Source organism: Patiria miniata, unplaced genomic scaffold (genome assembly GCF_015706575.1).
Source record: "Patiria miniata isolate m_02_andy unplaced genomic scaffold, ASM1570657v1 HiC_scaffold_5, whole genome shotgun sequence".
NCBI lineage: Eukaryota > Metazoa > Echinodermata > Asteroidea > Valvatida > Asterinidae > Patiria > Patiria miniata.
The window spans coordinates 18129994-18150285 of NW_024037072.1; the positions used below are offsets into that span (position 1 = coordinate 18129994).

Sequence of the window (20292 nt, forward strand, 5' to 3'; positions counted from 1 at the left end):
GGCATGGCATATCAATCGGCACTCGATATGGCACATGCATTACTCGCCATTCAGCTGTTACGACACTGAAGAAAAATGCATCCAATTTCATTATACGGTGTTGAACACAAAGGCACACGGTGTAGCATTCCAAGCAAATATCTGGGAACAAAATCCATGATGTGGCGAGCACATAATTCCCGTTTGACATATAAAGCTAAATTCTAGCAGCTTCTGGAACATGTTTGTTTGGGTTTTATGTTACGCATTTGGCAGACGAACATTCGGCTGTCGGCTAATAGTCTTATGGTACGGCACGTGTAATGGCCATTTATATCACTCTGACAAGATACCGCACATCCTTTGTACAGCCGGTCGTATGGTTCAGCGTGTTTATTTAATCATGTCCCCGACTCGAGCTAAAGTACTGAAACATTAAAGGTAGCTTTTGACGAGGTAGCCTGCCTCTTTCGCAGAGAAACGGAAATAGCCGTTTTGTTTCCGAGAAACGCAGATCGTTTGTGTGTCTCAACTACGTGTATAATAATAAACTATTTCCGCCGGTGCGCGCGGTAGCTTCATTCCCGCTATTGAGAGCCAATGCCAATTGCTTTAATGGCCTCGACTGCGCTTCTGTAATCTCCTCCTCCGCACCGTCTTTGAAACACAGTCTTGTTTATTGCCAATGTCACCTGAACTAAACACCGTTCCTACTGGCGCAGTAGCTAATTTTAAGGAACAAGAGCTAGATGCAGCTGGCGTCGCTTTGTTTTTAAATGCTACATGTGATCCCCACGAGTCAAGAAAAAAAAACAATTATAACTGCGAACCCTTTGTTTCTTACGAATAACAGAAGTTTAAAAACAGACGGAAAAGCATGTATCAACCAGCTTTGAAACCATTAGATAAAGCAAAAGAGCAGCACGTATATCCGTAATGAAAAAAGAGTAGGCCTACATTTTGTGGACTTGTCAATCAAGTCATAACTAGTCAGTCATAAGCAAATCAGTCATTAAAAAGTCATCTACATGTAGTTTCAACTCAATTAAACCATTGCTATGACGTCACACTATTGTTAAAAGTATGGATTCGGATCTACGAATCTCTTACACTGGTCACAAAGTGTGGATTCGGAACGACGAATCTTTAGTAAAGTGTGGATTCGGAATTACGAATCCACACTTTGAACATGTCGGACAATTGTTCTCCATAATGAGCATGAATAGGACCGTCTGCGTGAAAATTTGTTGCTTTCCGAAAATTACCAATGTATCTTCACTGTCAGATTTTCCGCTGTCACTGCAAAATATACTTTTAGTCAGAAAGAAATCGTCGTCTCTCCATTTTGACGTAAGGAGCCTATACATACAAAATGAATTGGTTGTACGGGTGTGTCGATACACATGTCGATACAACGTCTATGGAGAGTCATTTCAAGTATTTCCTAACAATTCTGGAAACATTTATTAGTCCCAGATTCATGTCTTATCATCATTTTTGCAACGAATGGCCTTCATTGAGATGATATATGAAGAAAAAAGTGGCGTCAGGTTGCAGCATTCTTTCCAATACTTCTGTTGAAGCAATGGTTTAAGTCGAAGAATACACTCGCAAGTGTGGATTCTTAATTTACGAATTCACTCGGCGCTTCGCGCCTCGTGAATTCTTAAATTACGAATCCACACTTTCTCGTGTATTCTCCTTAACTTAAGCCCTTTAAACAGTTACGGACGCATTCTTTTGTCGATAATATTATCTCTTACATTATGATCTGACTTGTGATTTGACGCATGATTAAAATTTGACTGACTTGTAGTTTACTGGATTACAACCACATTCAGTTTTTCTTTACTCCCTCTGTTGTACCAATTTAAAAAGATTTGAAAAATCTTGTCATTTTGCACCAGATAGCTGCTTTTTAGACTGTTTCATCATACGTGCCCAATCTGCGGGGACAACTGTTTCTGTTTGTTTAAACATCGCTCACACGAATTGATGAGTTTATAAAAATCGTTATGCAGGTTTAAAATATTTTAACACAAAGGTCAAAACAAGGTTCAAAACACGAAGACAATCAGCGTTGCATGGACCAATGCAAATACATCGGATTTTTAATGAATTGACAAAAGTATTAACTGAACACGCATTATATGCTTTGTTTGATAACAACACACGACCTTAAACGCAGCCACGACTTGTGCGGCACGAAAGCAAACTTCCTTACGGAAAAACAAAATCCATCAAAATGCAAGCACGAACAAATCTTCAGACTTAACAATTCGAAAGTCCAACAACATGATATAAAGATAACGTTATCTCTGTCGGCTTCTGGCATGTGAAAGCAAACACCAAATCATCTTTCTCATTTTATTTTCCCGGCATTACACAAGAAAGGTCAACATTTTTTAAATACCCACTCGTCAAGAGTTATAAGATGTAGCACAGTAAAGATCAGATCGCTTATATAGTGTTCGCATCATGTTACTAGCATTCCGCAAACAGGAAGTGTGGCACAGTATACATGTTCGCGGAAGTCAGTTTTTAATTGTAATTCACAAATCCCTTTGTGAAGGGTTATTCACAAATAACTTAGTCTGGCAAAGCATTCATCCAAAGTGTATTTTAGTGGCATAAACTATTCTGGTTAGTCGATAGGTGGTCGCACTATAGTGTTTGCGCGATCTATTGGATAAAAACACCTGTTGTTTATTCACGCGCATCGTCAACTATACACGATGGCCTGAGCAGATCATTAATTGCAAAGACGCAAGCAAAATTAAATTACTCGTTGCAAATTGGTGGCAGTCTGGTTTTGTGACAGGACAAAACTTATGCAAATGAGGATCATTGAGTGCATTTCCATATGTCACTTTTAACTATATTAATTCTGTTGTTGGGGGAGAAAATACCGATGTATTAAACAGTCATATTGGTTATCTGGTCATTATAGTCCAGCGGATATGTGACAAAATATCGATGAATTGTGCACTTTTGCATAAAGGCGTGAAACTTGGCACAGATGTTCATATTCATGCCAGAAAATGTTTTAGATGTGGCGCCATCGCAAATTCACCCTTTCAGTGGCATCCATTTAAAAAAAAAAGGGGGCGGTACTCATCATGCCCGCAGTGAAAACGGTTGTTCCCACTTGTCACAAAAGCAGGAAACTTCACAAAGACATAATTATATAGATTATAAGTGTTTTCCAGATTCGGAGTCACCACAAAAGTACCTTTTTGGGGGCGTGGCAGCCATTTAAAAAAAGGGGGATTAATTATTATGCCCTCCTTGGGAAAAATTGTGGCCACATTTTATGAACGAATAACGTCCCACAGACGTTTATATGCATGAGGGAAAAAATCCTGATGTGGAGCCATCTCGAACACGCAGTTTAGGGGCGTGGCAACCATATTAGAAAACAAGGGGGCGGGGTTTTCATTACGCCCACAATGAAAAAACATTGTTCCCACATTCATAGAGAAATGAAACTTTCCACAGACATTGACATTCATGAGAAAAAAATTCCAGATGTGGAGCCATCGCGAACACACCCTTTTAGGGGCGTAGCAGCCATATTGAAAAGGGGGGGCGGGGTTCTCATTATGCCCGACATGGGAAAAATGTGCCTACATCTCATATATGAATGAAGCTAATTCCCACTAACGTTAATATTCACGACAAAAAAATCAGACATGGAGCCATCTCAAACACACCCTTTTAGGGGTGTGGCAGCCATAGTAAAATGGGGGGGGGGGGTAGTCATGCTGCCCCTATAAAAAAAGTTGTGCCTACCTTTCATAGACGGATTAAACGCCACACAGACAATATATTCATGAGAATCTTTCTTTTTCTTAATGTAAAGCCATCACAAACTTACCCTTTTAGAGGCGTGGCATCCATTTAAAAAATTGGAGGGGGTTCTACTAATCATTTGCCCACCATCGAAACTTGTGCCTACCTTTCATAAACGAGTAAACTTCACAAACTTGGTGAAAGAAAATAAATTCAGATGTGGAGCCACCGCAAACTCATCCTTTTAGAGGCGTGAGGGGCCTACTCACTGTGCCCACAATTGCAATTTTTAAATTTTGTGGCCGATTTCTTATAATGTTGACTGGCCCATAACCTATATGACATTATTTGGTGACACTATGACTTACACCAAAGAGCATGGGTAAGTACTGGTAACTGGTAGGCTAACCAGTTATAAGGTTCAACGTGTGTACTTGTACCTATATTATCATGCACATCTAAATTCCAGAGTGATTTCATAATTACAAATACACAGCACAAACTGGCAGCCCCAACCTCTATCATTAAACATTCAAGGGCCAAGGAAATCCTTTCATCACCCGGGGGAGGGGGGGGGGGTCATATGACGCTTGGGGCGCTTTTCCAAGACTAACTGAGGCACCCCAGTTTATACCCCAATTCAGAAATTGCTGCAGTTGAGAGGTTAACAATAATTCTAAAGACGACAGAACCAGTAATTCGGTTAATATAGATGAGGCAAGAATGCATAGTGCATACAGAAAAAAAGGGTTTTTACAACAGTCACTTCCAACTACAAAGGCGGCCCTATACTATAACACATTAGATGAGCTATCTGAGGTGGATTATGAACAGCAGTCAAAATTTTCCACGTTGGCATATTGAGTACCCCCCCCCCCATTTTAAAAAATTGATGCCGCGCCTCTAAAAGGGTAAGTTTGTGATCACATTCGAAAAAAAGAAATATTTTTATGAATATATTGTCTGTGTGGAGTTTAATACGTTTATGAAAGGTATGCACTTTTTATAGGGGCATCATCATTTCGTCCCCCTTCAGAAAATAAGGCATCCAAGTGCTTTTTATGAATTTGACCCAAGCTACGCCACTGATCAATGTCAGAATCATGTGAACAAGAGAATGTTTGAAATATGATATAAAGATCCAGTAATTGCCCATGAGATATGTCCATTGAGACGAAACCTTTTATTTACTGTGCCAACTGTGACTGTCTCAGTTGTTATGAAACGCGACACTATAATAAATATAACCTTTCAATATTACCTGTCGTGAACGCGACTGTGAGTAATATAAATATGACTCTTGGGACAGGTGTTTGGATTGTTACAAAAATAGAACTCTTGACCATGCAGCAAGGAATTTTAAATTGGCCGCCAGAATGTGAAGATGAATAAAGCAGCCATAAACGTATTAGTGAAAAGGCAAATGCAGCCGTGTGGTTGCGAAGGACGATTTCTAAAGGTTACGTAATACTTTATTATGAATGAAACAACATGCACACAGACATGTTCACGTTGGCGGGCGAAATCTTTGAAAATTTATTTCTTCCGTTTGGAAGACCGTCTCTTCATGCAACTTTCAGGGTTTGTTTCTCTTATAATGATCCAACTATGTGCTAAAAATCGTTTTGATATGTTAAGTACTTTTCGTTGAATGTGGAAAAATCGGCCTGGCTACGTGCATTTTCAAAGGTAGTAACACTGGTGTTTGCAATATCTGTCAATCTTTTCAAGCCTCACGAATATCCATAAGGTTCCTACCCATTATGGTGTGCAGTACAAATATGCAGTATAGTCCCTTCACGAGCTATTAATTAATAAGTATCACCCTTTTTGCCGGCTTCCATTGGGTGAGACCCACGCGAAGTCACGCCGAGTGACGCTATTGAATGTGCTAATATATGCGCTTCGTCATTGTTGCCCCCAAATCAGCCAACCTGAAAACCATGCACGTGAGTTACTTTGGTCGGCAAAAAATCTTGACGTGACACGCGTGGCTTCAACAAGGCGCTCGTTTTGTTGCTCACGTGGACACTGAGCGGGTCTAAATGGATTGGTGTATTGCATGTCTTTGCTAATATTCCTATTCGTTAACTACCACATAATTTTGTCTGAGCATAAATGGCGCAAAAACCCTCGCATTAACTTCTCATTTAATTCAGGCAGATTATTGTTAATAAACGTTTCAATATTTTCTATTTCGGGGAAAAATTATTGTGGATAACTGCATTCCTAATGATTCTTTTCTGACAGTTGTAATCGCTTGTATTTTATCCCCTAATTCTGGAATCAGCACGAAGAATGTAAAGGCAATTTCAAGTTATCAAATAGCTTTGTATTTATTTATTTGACAGATTCTACGCTCCTGTTGCATTACTGACACAAACATCGTATTAGTTCTTCGGTTTGAGGTGACCGACAAGACAGCAAGACGCCTACGGCGTGTCATCACGCGTCATTGGTAACAAGAAATGGACAGGTCCGGCAACATTCACTCATAAACCATTGCGCTCCATTTGCAAGTAGGCCGATTTGATTTCTACCCCAATACTAGATGGCTTCCATGATCAGCGAAGCTGAGGTCGATGGGGAGTTTTACCTGTGTGACATTATGTCCTCAGGTTTCCCCTGCAATGAGAACACCACCATTCCTCTACCCACTTTCAATGCTTTCAAGGCTTTCAAGGTAAGCGCACTGGCGGTCATGATCATCTTTTCCACCATAGGCAACGGCATCGCAATCGCTGTCACCTGCAAGATCCGAGGCCGCCGAAAGTCCACCGTCACCACGCTGATCTTGAATCTGGCCCTGGTGGATTTGGTGGTGACCTACTGCCATATGCTCTTCCACATGATCTGGTACGCCACCGACGCGTGGCACGGGGGAGAGGCCCTCTGTAAGATTGCTAAATTCTTCTCCAGCTTTGGGCTCTTCGCCTCGTCCTTTATCACCGTGGACGTGGCGCTGGACCGATGCCTGGCCGTGCTGCGCCCGTTGGGACAACGCCAGCGACCGTTCCTCATCAAAGTCCTGATACTGAGCTCCTACTTCGTGGCAGTCCTCTTCAGCATTCCGCAGGTAGGGTCTATTATGAGCGTTCTTATATTGTAGGTTTTATCAAGGTAAACAAGGGAGGCTTTTGCGGAAGTGGTTGTTGGAAACACCCTTTACATTGGGGGGGGGGGGGGGACGTGACTCGTTGATTTAGTATCGGAAAGGGTACCTTATTTTCGAATCTTGGCTTATTGCCAATACGCCTGTTTGGCCGCTTGGTTTTGGTTTTGATGTAATTCCTTGATTCTTTCCCCTGAAAAAAAAGAAACACAGTGCAACTCCACTGAGATCCCAATTTGAAAAATTACGAATCCGTCACACTTGAATATTGAAGTGGAAAACAATATCGTACTGGAAATATCCAATGCTGTATTAGAGGGGCTATATTAGTCTCATTCCGTGAAACCATACCTTTTCGTGAGCGTTTTGTTCATGTGTATCAACACCTCTCACTTAATAATTAATGACGTTGGCAATGATCATTTTGTCAGATATTTAGTGGAGCTGCTTAGGTCCATTTTTGGCCCAAATCGTGCACTTTGTGGTAAAAGCATGAAATTTGGCAGGTGGGGTCCCAATGGGCTAGAATTCATTTTAAGATCGGGACCCATCCTGGATCTTGCCCATTTTGGGGGCGGAGCTTGATTTTTTTAAAAGGGGGTGCAAACAATACAAACTCATGAAAACTGTATTTAACATCCATTTTCCTTGTTTTTCTATGGTTTGAAATAAACTTAAACATAAAATATAACATTCTAGCATTCGAACACCAGTTAATTTCCACCCATTTTGTAGGCGTGGCCTAAATGTACAAAAGAGGCGGTATATATTAGCAGTTTGGTTCTAACATGGAAAACATTATTCGGTTTGGTAGTAAAATCCTGAAAATTGGCAGGTCCAGTTAAAATGGGCTGAAAATAATTTTAAGAGGTGAACACATCTTGGATCTTGCACAATTTTGGGGGGCGGAGCTTGATTTTTCAAAAAGGGGAGTGCAAACAATAAAAAACTCAGAAAAACTGTATTTAACATCCATTTTCCTTTGTTCTTCATGCTTGAAATAAACTTAGACATGAGAAATAACTTTATGAGAAATAACACGTTAAAATTGTGCAGCAGCAGGATTCCAGTCGAACCAGTGAGTTTGGTGGTTTGAGACATCATCTTACATTGAAAGACATCATCTTACATTGCCGACGCGCATGGCTATGGCGACGCGCGCGCATATCAGAAACCAGAGCCTTTTTTGGCCTAATAATCATTTTCTTCGTTTCGTATGAATAAAAAGGAGTAAATGCTTCAGATTTCAAATATGCACTTGTCATTTACAAGGCTGGGTTGGGGCAACCTTGAAATTATAAAGCAAAATAATTCTGCGCAAAAACTACTGCATTTATTAAAGTTCATAAAGTACAAATGATACCATATGTTTGTATGAATAAAGCATGGCATTTGCTTTTTCTACCACTTTCGAAGCATTTACTCGCATCTGTATGAATGAAACTTAAGCAAACACTTTTACTAAAAACCATTTGCTCTTGAGTAAATGGCCTGCAAAATGTAAAGCTTTACATGTTTATAAGTTTGCAGAAAATAAAACTATCGTAACCGAAACGGAAAGCGGCACCGGGGAGGGTCACGTGCTGGAGGGCAGATACAAAAAAAGCGCATCAAACGTGACGAACGCAATGCCGTTTACGTGCACAATGCGCTGTGCATCGGCACCCATGGTCTACATGTGGATTGGGTTTTCAGTCCCTACCTGATTCCGTGGGTTTTCCCCAGACTATTCTTCTGGGGTTTTCCTCCCACCTCTAAAACTGTAATTTCTTCTCATTGTCTTCTCTCTACGTTTTTTTTTTTTGGGGGGGGGGGGGGGTTGCGAGCTACAGTGCCTGGGGCATGCACTTTTGAGGATCCTTGGTTTCATTACCAGAAAAAAATTATTTATCGTTTACTTCGTTTCGTATGAATATAAAGGAGTAAATGCTTCAGATTTCAAATATGCACTTGTCATTTACAAGGCTGGGTTGGGGCAACCTTGAAATTATAAAGTAAAATACTTCTGCGCAAAAATTACTGCATTTATTAAAGTTCATAAAGTACAAATGATACCATGTTCGTATGAATAAAACATGGCATTTGCTTTTGCTACCATTTTGAAGCATTTACTCGCATCTGTATGAATGAAAATTAAGCAAACACTTTTACTAAAAACCGTTTGCTAAATTCTGAAAATAATTAATTTTACCTTTAAGCTTTTGCTACACTATAAGCGTTTACTTCGTTTCTTATGAATAAAAAGGAGTAAATGTTCCAATTTTTAAATATTTACTTGTCATATTTCAAGGTTGGGTTGGGGCTACATTGAAAATATAAAAGCACATAATTCTGCGCAAAAATTACTGCATTTATTAATGTTAATCGCGAAAAAGTACAAATAATACCATACGGTACCGGTAGTTCGTATGAATAAAAACTGGCATTTGCATTACTCCCATCTGTACGTTTCGTATGAATATAAAGGAGTAAATGCTTCAGATTTCAAATATGCACTTGTCATTCACAAGGCTGGGTTGGGGCAACCTTGAAATTATAAAGCAAATAATTCTGCGCAAAAGCTACAGCATTTATTATATGTTAATCGCGAAAAATTAATATTAACAAAGTTCATAAAGTACAAATGATACCATGTTCGTATGAATAAAACATGGCATTTGCTTTTACTTCCAATTTTGAAGCATTTACTCGCATCTGTATGAATGAAAATTAAGCAAACACGTTCGTGTAGGTTTTATATGAATTAATCCCTAATCCCTATGATCTCAGAATAAATACAAGATTTCTATTGTTTTAGCCACTGTGACCTTGACCCTTGACCTTTCGACCCCCAATGCGATTGGCCTATGATCAAGAACGATCCACAAACCAAATTTGAAGTTCACATGTAAAGTATTTCTCAAGTTATCGCGCTGACAAAATTTCTTTTGTTTTAGCCACTGTGACATTGACCCTTGACCTTTCGGTCCCAAATGCAATAGGCTTCTTAGGATTACCAAGAACAATACACAAACCAAATTTGAAGTTCATATGTTTAAGTATTTCTCAAGTTATCGCGCTGACAAGATTGGTGCGGACACACACACACACACACACACCCACACCCACCCACCCACCCACCCACGGAAGGACAAGGCGGAAACAGTATGCCCCTTCGGCTTCGCCGCGGGGCATAAAAACGGTGGCATGGCGATGTCATCGCCTGAAAGGGCACCCCCTAGCACGTCCAAGAAAGTTAGACTATTTTTAATTTAAAAACCATTCATCCAAATTTTACCAAACTTACCCTTAGATATTATACAGAAAAACGTAATGACTTTGTGAGGTTTTAGGATCGTGACGTCAGCAAACTGGACATTAGGCCCTATACTAAATAGGGAGAATCAGAAAATGATCTCTTATTTTTTAAATCAAATTCATATCATTGTATGAATTCGTATCAAGTGACAACTTGTTTGTGGAACAAATAATGGCACAAATAATGTTATCAGCTACATTGATACATTCGTATATTCGTGTAGTTTTTATATTTGGGGAAGGGGGAGTCAACTGCAATTTTTCCCAACATGCCCAATAACATATCCAAGTGCTAACGCATTATTTAAGAAGTTACATAATTTCTCGAAAAAAACCAACATTATTCCCTCCTTTTCAGTCAGTAAGACATTACTCCCCCAAGTCCCAACATCCATCTAATATAAATCCAACAGTACACACTGCAAGGAATGGACGTATATTCTGTGCACATTTGCATGTTTATATGCCTATATATATATATATATATATATATATATATATATCCAATGAAATCGTCTTCTATCACAATTCACAGTGCTCGATACATCTCTGTAGAGCTATAAACATGCAATAAATTCAGAATATTCTCTTTCTGAACAGACTGTTTCGTACCATAAGGCACTCATCAGCAGAATGACGAAAAATAGAATACAAGCAGCATCTTACCTTATTCGAAATAAGGTAAGATGCTGCTTGTATTCTATTTTTCGTCATTCTGCTGATGAGTGCCTTATGGTACGAAACAGTCTGTTCAGAAAGAGAATATTCTGAATTTATTGCATGTATATATATATATATATATATATATATATATATATATATATATATATATATATATATATATATATATATATATATATATATATATATATATATATATATATATATATATATATATATATAAGTATATATATATATATATATATATATATATATATATATATATATATATATATATATATATATATATATATATATATATATATATATATTAAACATATTAGAAGAGCACTTTCAAGAAATCCTTCATTGGGCCGCCCCTAATTCCCCTCCCTCTCCTTATGATCCCCATAGTGTTTATAATACATGTACAATTAGGAAATGCCGCCATTGTAAGTATACAGGGTGAGTGAAAAAAAAAGGAAACCCAAATGGCGGGACCATTTTCTTAATAACGTTTTGCATGTAGTACTTTCAAAATCTAGGATATGAAAGCCGATTCATAAGCTTTCTTTTAGTACAAGAATCATTCAAATCACTCATATGTACTTTTCAACTTACGGAATTTTAAACACAACCACTGTTTTAAAGTTCTGTCCATGTATCACAAAAAATGGTGTGTGTTCTTTCAGCAAAACGAAAACAATTCTAGCGCATCCCCCTATATGTGAATTGTTTTCGTTTTGCTGACAGAACTTTTAAGACGGTGTTTGTGTTTAAAATTCTGTAACTTGCAAAGTACATAAGTGATTTGAATGACTCTTTTACTAAAACAAAGCTTATAAATTGGGCTTTCATATCTTGATTTTGATAGTGCTACATGCAGAACTTCATTAAAAAAATTTGTCCTGCCATTTGGGTTTCCTTTTTTTGACTCACCCTGTGTAAGTTACTTGTAGACAATCATAACAATTTAGATATGATTTTTTTATAGCCGCCTACTTTAAAATGTAGCTCCACCCCTAAAGGGCAACAATTAGTCTTGCAACCGTTCAAACTTATCTTTACAGTGTATGGTAAACAAAGTTAACCGATGGAAAACTTGTGTTTTTACCAGCAAAAACGATGATTTTCCCTCGTTTGAATCAAGCTGCTCTAATGTACCGCCTCTTTACATATTTAGGCCACGCCCGCAAAAAGGTGAAAATAACACGTTAGAATGTTAGAATTTACAAAGTGAATGTAAAATACAGTTTTCTGAGTTTTCTTTTTTTGCACTCCCCTTTTTGAAAAATCAAGCTCCGCCCCCCAAATGGGCAAGATCCAAGATGCGTTCATCTCTAAAAATTATGTTCGCCCATTTCAATTGGACATGCCAATTTTCAGAATTTTACCACCAAACTGAATGATGTTTTCCATATTAGAACCAAACTGCTAAAATATACCGCCTCTTTTACCATTTAGACCACGCCCACAAAATGGGTGGAAAATTAACAGGTGTTAGAATGCTAGAATGTCTTATTTCATGTTTAAGTTTATTTCAAAGCGTAAAAAAACAAGGAAATTTGATGTTAAATACAGTTTTCATGAGTTTGTATTGTTTGCACCCCCTTTTTTGAAAAATCAAGCTCCGCCCCCAAAAAGGGCAAGATCCAGGATGGGTCCCGATCTTAAAATGATTTTTAGCCCATTTTGACCCCACATGCCAATTTTTATGCTTTTACCACAAAGTGCACGATTTTTCGCTTAGCAGCTCCACTAATTGTGGTAAACTGCTTTCAATCGTTTAGGCTGCTTGCATTCAGCATCAAAATACGCTAAGCACAATATCCTTGATAGGCAGACGGCGAGACCAGCTTTTAAATATTGAGTTAGCTATGTGGGGGCATGAACTTCATCCTTCAAGCCAAATCATGAATAAAAAATACAGGCACGCTCACCACAAACAGTGGGTTTGTAGCTTTATGGTATAATAGTGTAATATTACCAGCCAAACTACTTCTGCTTCGCATTAAGCTTTAATAGGCTCCCGCTAGATAGTGCACCAAGGTTGGAGCCGTATACCGCAGACATGCACAAATGCACATTTAAAACAAAAACTTAACACAATCCAATGTCTTAAGTGTACTGACTGATCAGCTTGGCAAAGACGACGGCTATAGGGACGCCGCCGCCGCGGCCTGTTGACCTCACAATTGTGTCCTTACTGGGTGCAACCTGTAGAAAATGGGAAGCAAACCAGTCTTCCAACTGGAATGCAATGGCCGTGGTCAGTGGCCTGAATCTGTTTGGAAAATTATGACGATATGCGTAACGTTGGGCTAACTTTCCCACAAACTTTCATCGCGCTAGTGGTTGTGGTAATTGAAACATGATTATTGTTTCCAGATGAAGTGTTGTCTATTCAATGGGAAATTTCAAGATAATAGTTGTACGACCCATCGGCCCTCTTTGCTATTAAACAGTTTAGGTTAGGGTATATAACAGTGGCGTAACACGGTCATTTTTATTGGGGGGGGGAGTACAATTTGTGTGAAAAGGGCACTTGCACATCAGTGCTGAAAATAATGTAGACACGTTTTTTGTCTCCGGACACTTGGCCTCCATAAAATCAAATAGTGGGTGGGGGGGGGGGGGGGGGGGGTGGTACCATCTGTCGATGGGGGCGCTGTTCAAAACCGACGATTATGCACACTAACGGACAATATATGGTGCTTTTCAGGGCGATACGTGCGCGAAATTCGCAAAAAAAAGGAACCCGGAACTGCCGATGGCACAAATAAGGGCACCACTTATTTTTAAAAAGGGCACTTGTTCAGAAAAAAGGGCACTTGATCAGGAAAAAAGGGCACTTGTTAAAAGAAAAGGGCACTGTTTACAAACTATTGGGGGTGACCGCTGGTGAAAAATGGCATTTTAATAGAAAAGGGCAGTCTTTACAAAATATGGGGGGGGGGGAATACCCCCTTACCCCCCCCCCCCCCTCCCGCTGGCTACGCCTATGTATAAGATCCAGGATTTACGTTGATGGGATTTGCCCTTCCCCCTGCCAGCTTGGTATATTATTAAACTCGTTTTTACAGGGCTATCTGTTTGAAATACATTGTTCTACCAGTTTACGACCTCTGACTAGCGCCCCTTGAACAAGGATATTGACAAAAAAAGAGAAGCCACCAACATAGGGCTTGATAGCTCAGTTGGTAGAGAACCGGAACATCCGGAGGTTGCAGGTTCAAAACCCACTCCAGTCAATTCCTTTGTTCAAGAAAATACGGCTCACTCAGTATTATGAATTCCTGGTACTTTTTAAGCTCCCTTAAACCCCATTAAAACTTTGCCCATTCCGATATTACCCACACTGATATCCCAATTTTTTCCCCATGCTGGGCCATGCATGTCAACAACACGTATACGCTACCCCAATTAAACTTAATGATATCTCTAGGCTTCCCCAGCCTACACAACTTTAAATACTGTCACGTGACCAATGCACCTGTGACTTCATCGATAAGAAATAATTGAATGACAATTTAGTCAAATTGTGTTGAAATGTAATCGATGGAATAGGCGCCGTCACTTGAATGTGCTCTTTGAGCCATTTGCCACTTACTGGCGACGGGCATAACATAAATAAATGATTTGTTGGATGTAGTAGGGAAACACTTAGGCGGATTAGAGAGCATGAACCGATCTAGTTCAGCATGTTGTATTATGTAGACTTGAAAAATTCGAAAGCTACTTTTTCTTCACCGTGCGTGTGTGCATGCTTTTGCCAAAGGTTGCGTCTCAAGTATTTTTTACCGGTGTAGCGTGAATATCCGACTCCATGAAATGTGGACTCATTGGTAGTATTGCGCAAGCGTGAGTACGATACTACGCTATTTTTAGGATCGTTTCGGGAGAGTGACCTGTCACGTGCGAGGGATTAACCAACAATAGGGAAAAGGGGTCCGATTTTCATAGGAGTCGGATTTTCATGTGACACCGGTATCTGTCAATCCTTTTCATTTACATGTACCTTTATTTGAAACCAGAAAATGCTAAAACGTTATGCGCGCTTACTGGTGTTTGCATGCATATTTAACGCATTCTTCCCATTAGTCCGTTGTGTGTCCGTTTTCCGAGTTCCACCCTGAAAACGTTGATATTTGTTTGAATTGTTATGTTTTTCTCTAGCGATACAAAATTATTCACTGCTGAATGAGGCATCGAACTAACATAATAGGTCCACGTTCAGTTATGGAAACATTACTTTACAACAAAACCGGGAACCAGTCTACATGCACGGCGGATCTGTTTGTGTGCGAAAGCACACAAAAAAACATTTCAGAGGATTACAGACGCCCAATATCAGAAAAACAAAATTATGCAAGTGCACAATAAGCTCTCCATATTGCAAGAAGTCTGGCATGAAATCGATCAAAATGATCCCTGCCTGAGCTTAAAAATGCGACGCCTATATATGCGACGCCGATGACACATATGGAGCACCATAGATTTGGTCAGTTTTTGGGGACTGGCAGACAGACAGACAAACAGACAGACCGACTGACCACCAAGTGACATGTAGAAGCTCCCTACCGGAGCTTAACAATTTAGCATCGCGGTTAAAATATAACATAAAACTTGAACGTTCGTCGAACATTTTTGGACGGCAAGGCCACACTAAACGTACACCAGAACCAGTTCTGCTTTTAATTCACATTTAATACACATAAATGAATGTATATATAAAATAAAATACGTTATAAAAATTTTGGACTGCATGTTTCCTTTAACAGTTGAATTAGTTGAAGCACGTGTGGAGAGTGCATCTGTGGATTATACTAAGCCTAAAATGCACAACAGAAAACAACCCTGACCGAAAATGCTCTTATAAGCCATTATTAATTTCGTGAGTTAATATCTGGAGTATTTTTGTTTCATTATATTTGCTACCGGCAGAAAAATTAATAGTGTTTTGTGGATATAAATACCAGCTTGTTGTCAAGGCTCGCAGTGATGCATGACATATCAAAACCCAGTCGATATTGTTTTACTGACCTACTGAAAAACATATCCAAAAAAGAACCTTCTATTTAATAAATAAGTTAGGTGCACAGGCCGTATTGCATTACAGCAGAAAAATGAATAAGAAGACCGCCAGGAATTTGTTAAAGTACATGTATCACAATTAATCCAGTGTCAGCCTTTTCGGGGGCCAAGATGATAGTGGTGCATGTAGGATTTGTAATAAAGTGGGCAGATTGACCTTCCGGCAGGCCGTAGTGCATAATCGAAAGTCGCGGGAACCTTATTTGACGCTAGGGGCACCCTCCCCCTTTTCTTTCTGTTTACGGAATCCGTAGAGGTAAATGAAATGACTGGACTACAACACTGTTTTGAAAATCTCCCATCCCTTTTCTGATTTTTGTGTGTTCTGAATCGAAACTTTTAGCTGAGCCCCCTCCCCCTGGCCCGGAAACGCCAGTGTATACAAAGAAGCAGATTTCCAATGCAAGCATTGTGAAGCTGCTGAGTTGTATAGTTTTTAATCTTGTAAAGAAAAAGACAAAAGTCAATTTTACAAAGATTGCAAATTGCCTATAACCATGGCTATAATATTCTCGAAATGACCATGATATCTATATCCCCCTCCAAAAAAATAACCTCTATGCTTCTGAGGTCGGTGCATCTTCCATCTAAAAAGGAAAAGGAAGAAATTCATGACGTTCAACACCGTCGTTTAAAAATGAACAGGCTTACTTACAAGCTGATGAGATTAATGCGTCTGGGCTGGACCACTTAACGCGTCCTGCGAAGGACCCGTCACCTGCGTTCGTGTTGTATGCTCAGCTTCCGCGTTAGGCGTTCTGGTCATGGTACAATGGTGTTCTCTGTAACACTCTGCAGGATGCTCATTAATGATTTACATTAATGGCCTTTGTGTAAGATGCTAAGATGTACAGGTGACGTGAAGGCACAATGGTCACCTCCCGTCTGTATGCAATATCTGTAATTATGTATGTTTTTCACCGAGCTTTGGATCCCGTTGTGAGTTTGGTATAAACACGATAGCTTAATTTGCGTGAACTTAAGTGTGGCATAAGCACTATGAATAAAAGTGGTACAACAGGTGCCACAAATGCCCATTTGCTTGTCATACGCTGTGAACTACAAAGCATCAATCATCACGAACAACAATTTGAAAAGCTTAAATGCTAAAATATTGTAGTGGTAAACTCGGAAATAGTAGGAATACATAAAAGTTAACCATAAATTGGTAGTTTGCGTATACATGTTGTTACAAACAGAATTTGACACTTGTAAACAAGTCTAGTAAACTTTCCTTATTTGCATAATTATGCATAAAAGCTCTGGCATTTTTGTTGCCTGAGGGCGCCGTTTGATTGGGTGTGGTTAGCTCCTTGGACATGCATGACCATATGTACATGTGTATGTACATGTACATGTGCTCACCTATGCAGACACCTACATGTATGCAGACATGCTCTGACATCACTGTACTGTGCCATTTATATGTGCCATCCCTTTCAGAGCTCAGCAAAATTGGTATTTCTGTAACCTGGGGAGGTTACACATGTAATATATTCATTTTGCAATATCATATATCATAATTTGGAAATTAGCGAAGTGTGCATTATTGCTAAGGTAAGAAACTACGGAGGATTTTTTTTTTATAATTCCTTTAGGGCTTGAATGCACAGCAAAAACGTTAAGCAATGAGGCGTTCACTGTACGTCATTTTTCCGAATTAATCTACTTCTTTGCTTCGCAGTTCCCGAGGAAACGAAGTAGCCTTTGTAACTTATCACCCAGGAGGCAAAGTAGAGGTCAGTTATCCACCTGGGAAGCCTTTACTATCTATACGCAACAGCTGTGTCCCTTCTAACGACGCCTCTGGGCCTTATATGCAGGCCATAAAAGTAGCATCTCCCATTTTCAGACACCTCTGGGGCCCTGAGTTTTATTCCCGCAGGGTCTCGTTAATGAACCAGATTGTTAGGCTCTCTCCCTTAAGCTTGATTTTTTTTTAATGATGGCGCCGTCTTGATGTCCCGTAAGTCAGTGTGAATCGGAACATTACCACATTGCAGAGAAAATGATTGAGTATCTCGGTACATGACTGCAATGCTCCTATCCATGGAGAGGCAAATACAATTAACTTGCAGATGATGTAATGAACTGTGATAATGATTGCTCCCCCGGAGGTTTGAATTTTTTTCTTCACTCGATACCCGTGCAAAACAGCAAATTGTAGACAGCATTTTCTTTTCTTTGATTACGGCGTCTCCAATGACACCTGCTATATACTCGCTTAATTCCATAGAGTGAGCGTAATAACTAGGCCTAAATATAATTTTGAGTGAAAGTTCATCCAATTAAGCTGGAACAAGAGACGAGACGATTAAGAGCGAAATTTTATTCAATCGAAACCATCGAGTTTTCAATCAAAATTCGATAAATTAAGGTAATCCTTTATAAAGTATTTCAATCTAAACTTAGGGGACATTTGCAAACATCAAAAAACGAAATGATCAAATTATCACGAAATATCTTACTTGGTTGTTAGGCCCTGACAGTCCAAAGCATCCTGTAAAATCGTGGCTCCTGGTGTGCTGACATTTTCAAGAAAAATTGTACTTTTCCAGCACTGGTCGGCCGACCATCGTTGGAGAAAACTAGCTTTTTTTACAAAAAGTGCTCCTAGTTTTTCATATTTAGTTATTCCGCATTTTCTTTGCAATTGATTACACACATGTGAAGGTGTACAAGCCTGCTAGACTGATTCTCTGACCTAACAATTTCCCAAAGTCTATAAATTGCTCCGTTTCATCTTAAGTGGGGTCAGGGAGCCCCACTACAAGAATATGGTTGGTTTTCTTGGATTTTTCAAAAATCTACGAACCCAAAACATGAAGCAAGTCAGTTTAACAATATTTGCTATAACATACTAATCCTCAACATCCATTTATTTCTGAAAATTGCAGTAAAAGCAAATGTTGTACATTCCCTTTAAAGTCTCCAAATCGTCTTGTCAATGTCAATAGTTCCTATCTATCTCTCTTTTTGAAAGTTAGTAAATGATTTCAATCAAATTGAGTCAATGATATCAATATAAATTGGTCGTCCAAATAACCCCTAGTGCTAAAAGACGAGCACAGTTTGTTCGCACTTTACTCGTCTTTTAGCTTTCGTTTCTCTTACGGTATTTTCATAATTTTTATTTTTATTTATTGTCCTTTATCGCGTTTTTAATTTTTCTTTCTTTTTGATTTTTTCTTACTTTTAAATCCGGTGTTTCTGTCAGCTATTGGAGCTAATCAAAAATATCATGTCCGACGCGGTAGTCTATCTGTTGCCTTCGATCGCTAAAGACGTGTGTCTTTCCAGCAAATTGATTTTTCGGAGTTTTTTTTTTTTATTTGTGATGAGCTGATGGAGGCTGTATATACTCTTCATGGAGGATTAATGCCCATTATAATACATGTATGCTGTTATCCTTGGTCACACGCATTAACACTTCTGCACCTCTATATATCATAAAAGTCTTAACCCCATGCGCACGGGAAGCGGTCATGGCCGCGGCCGCTAATCCTCATTGGAATGCAGTTGCCAGCTGTGGTATGCCGTGGCACACGGCTAGTGGGTAGTTCCACAGCTGCTGCTTTTGTGCAGTCCCGCTACCACACAAAGGCTGTGCAGTCATGCGGGCCACTTGCTCTATGTGTGGAGGAATGTCCCCATTATAACCCGTCATTAAGGGGTTAAAGACATGGATGCCGTTTGCACACATTCAAAAATGAAACTGTGAAAACATCAAGAAATATCCTACTTGATAATATGATCATGCATCCTGTGAAATCATTGCGCCTTTAAGTATGCTGTCATTTTTCGAGAAAAGAGGAATAACCGTCAATACCTCGCTATGGTAAGGACCAAACCATCGCACTTCCAACGGAAACATATCTTTTGTGTCGAGCAAATGTACGAATAGGCCCTATGTACTACTGAGCTGAAATTTCAACAGGTTGTTTTTCAATAGGATTTTTATGACTTAGGCCTAAATACACTGAAAACAGCTTTCTTGCCATGCAACTATGACTTTCTACCTCCTCTGTAGCAGTAAAAGGGAGAAATTTCAACATTTTAGTTTTTATGCTTATGAAATTTCCATGTTCATAATCCAAAGCGCGATGTCATTTAAGGCAGAACAGTAGTGTCTTCATAACTTTGTGTACAAATATAAGTACAACTTTTCTTCATTTTCTAGGTGTAACTTCCACTTTTACTTAATTATCATTTTAAATTGTATTGATGAAATGATTTGCTAATAATTGAAAAACTACCACTTTCTTTTCACTTCCAATGAAACGAGTATTGAGCTCTTGTATACTTGTAGTTGCAACACACATAGTAATGTGCATGAAAACAAGGTGAGCTGAATTTCC

The 20292-nt window shown here is 39.2% G+C and overlaps 1 protein-coding gene across 1 annotated transcript in view; it reads left to right on the plus strand.

Moving 5' to 3' along the window:
- LOC119741941 (gonadotropin-releasing hormone receptor-like) overlaps positions 1-20292 on the plus strand; it is a 49655-nt gene that overhangs the window by 14585 nt on the left and 14778 nt on the right. Inside the window, exon 2 of the mRNA XM_038217903.1 lies at positions 6123-6847. Coding sequence (XP_038073831.1) covers positions 6323-6847 — 525 coding nt within the window. The 5' untranslated portion in view covers positions 6123-6322. The remainder of the gene's footprint in view (positions 1-6122; positions 6848-20292) is intronic.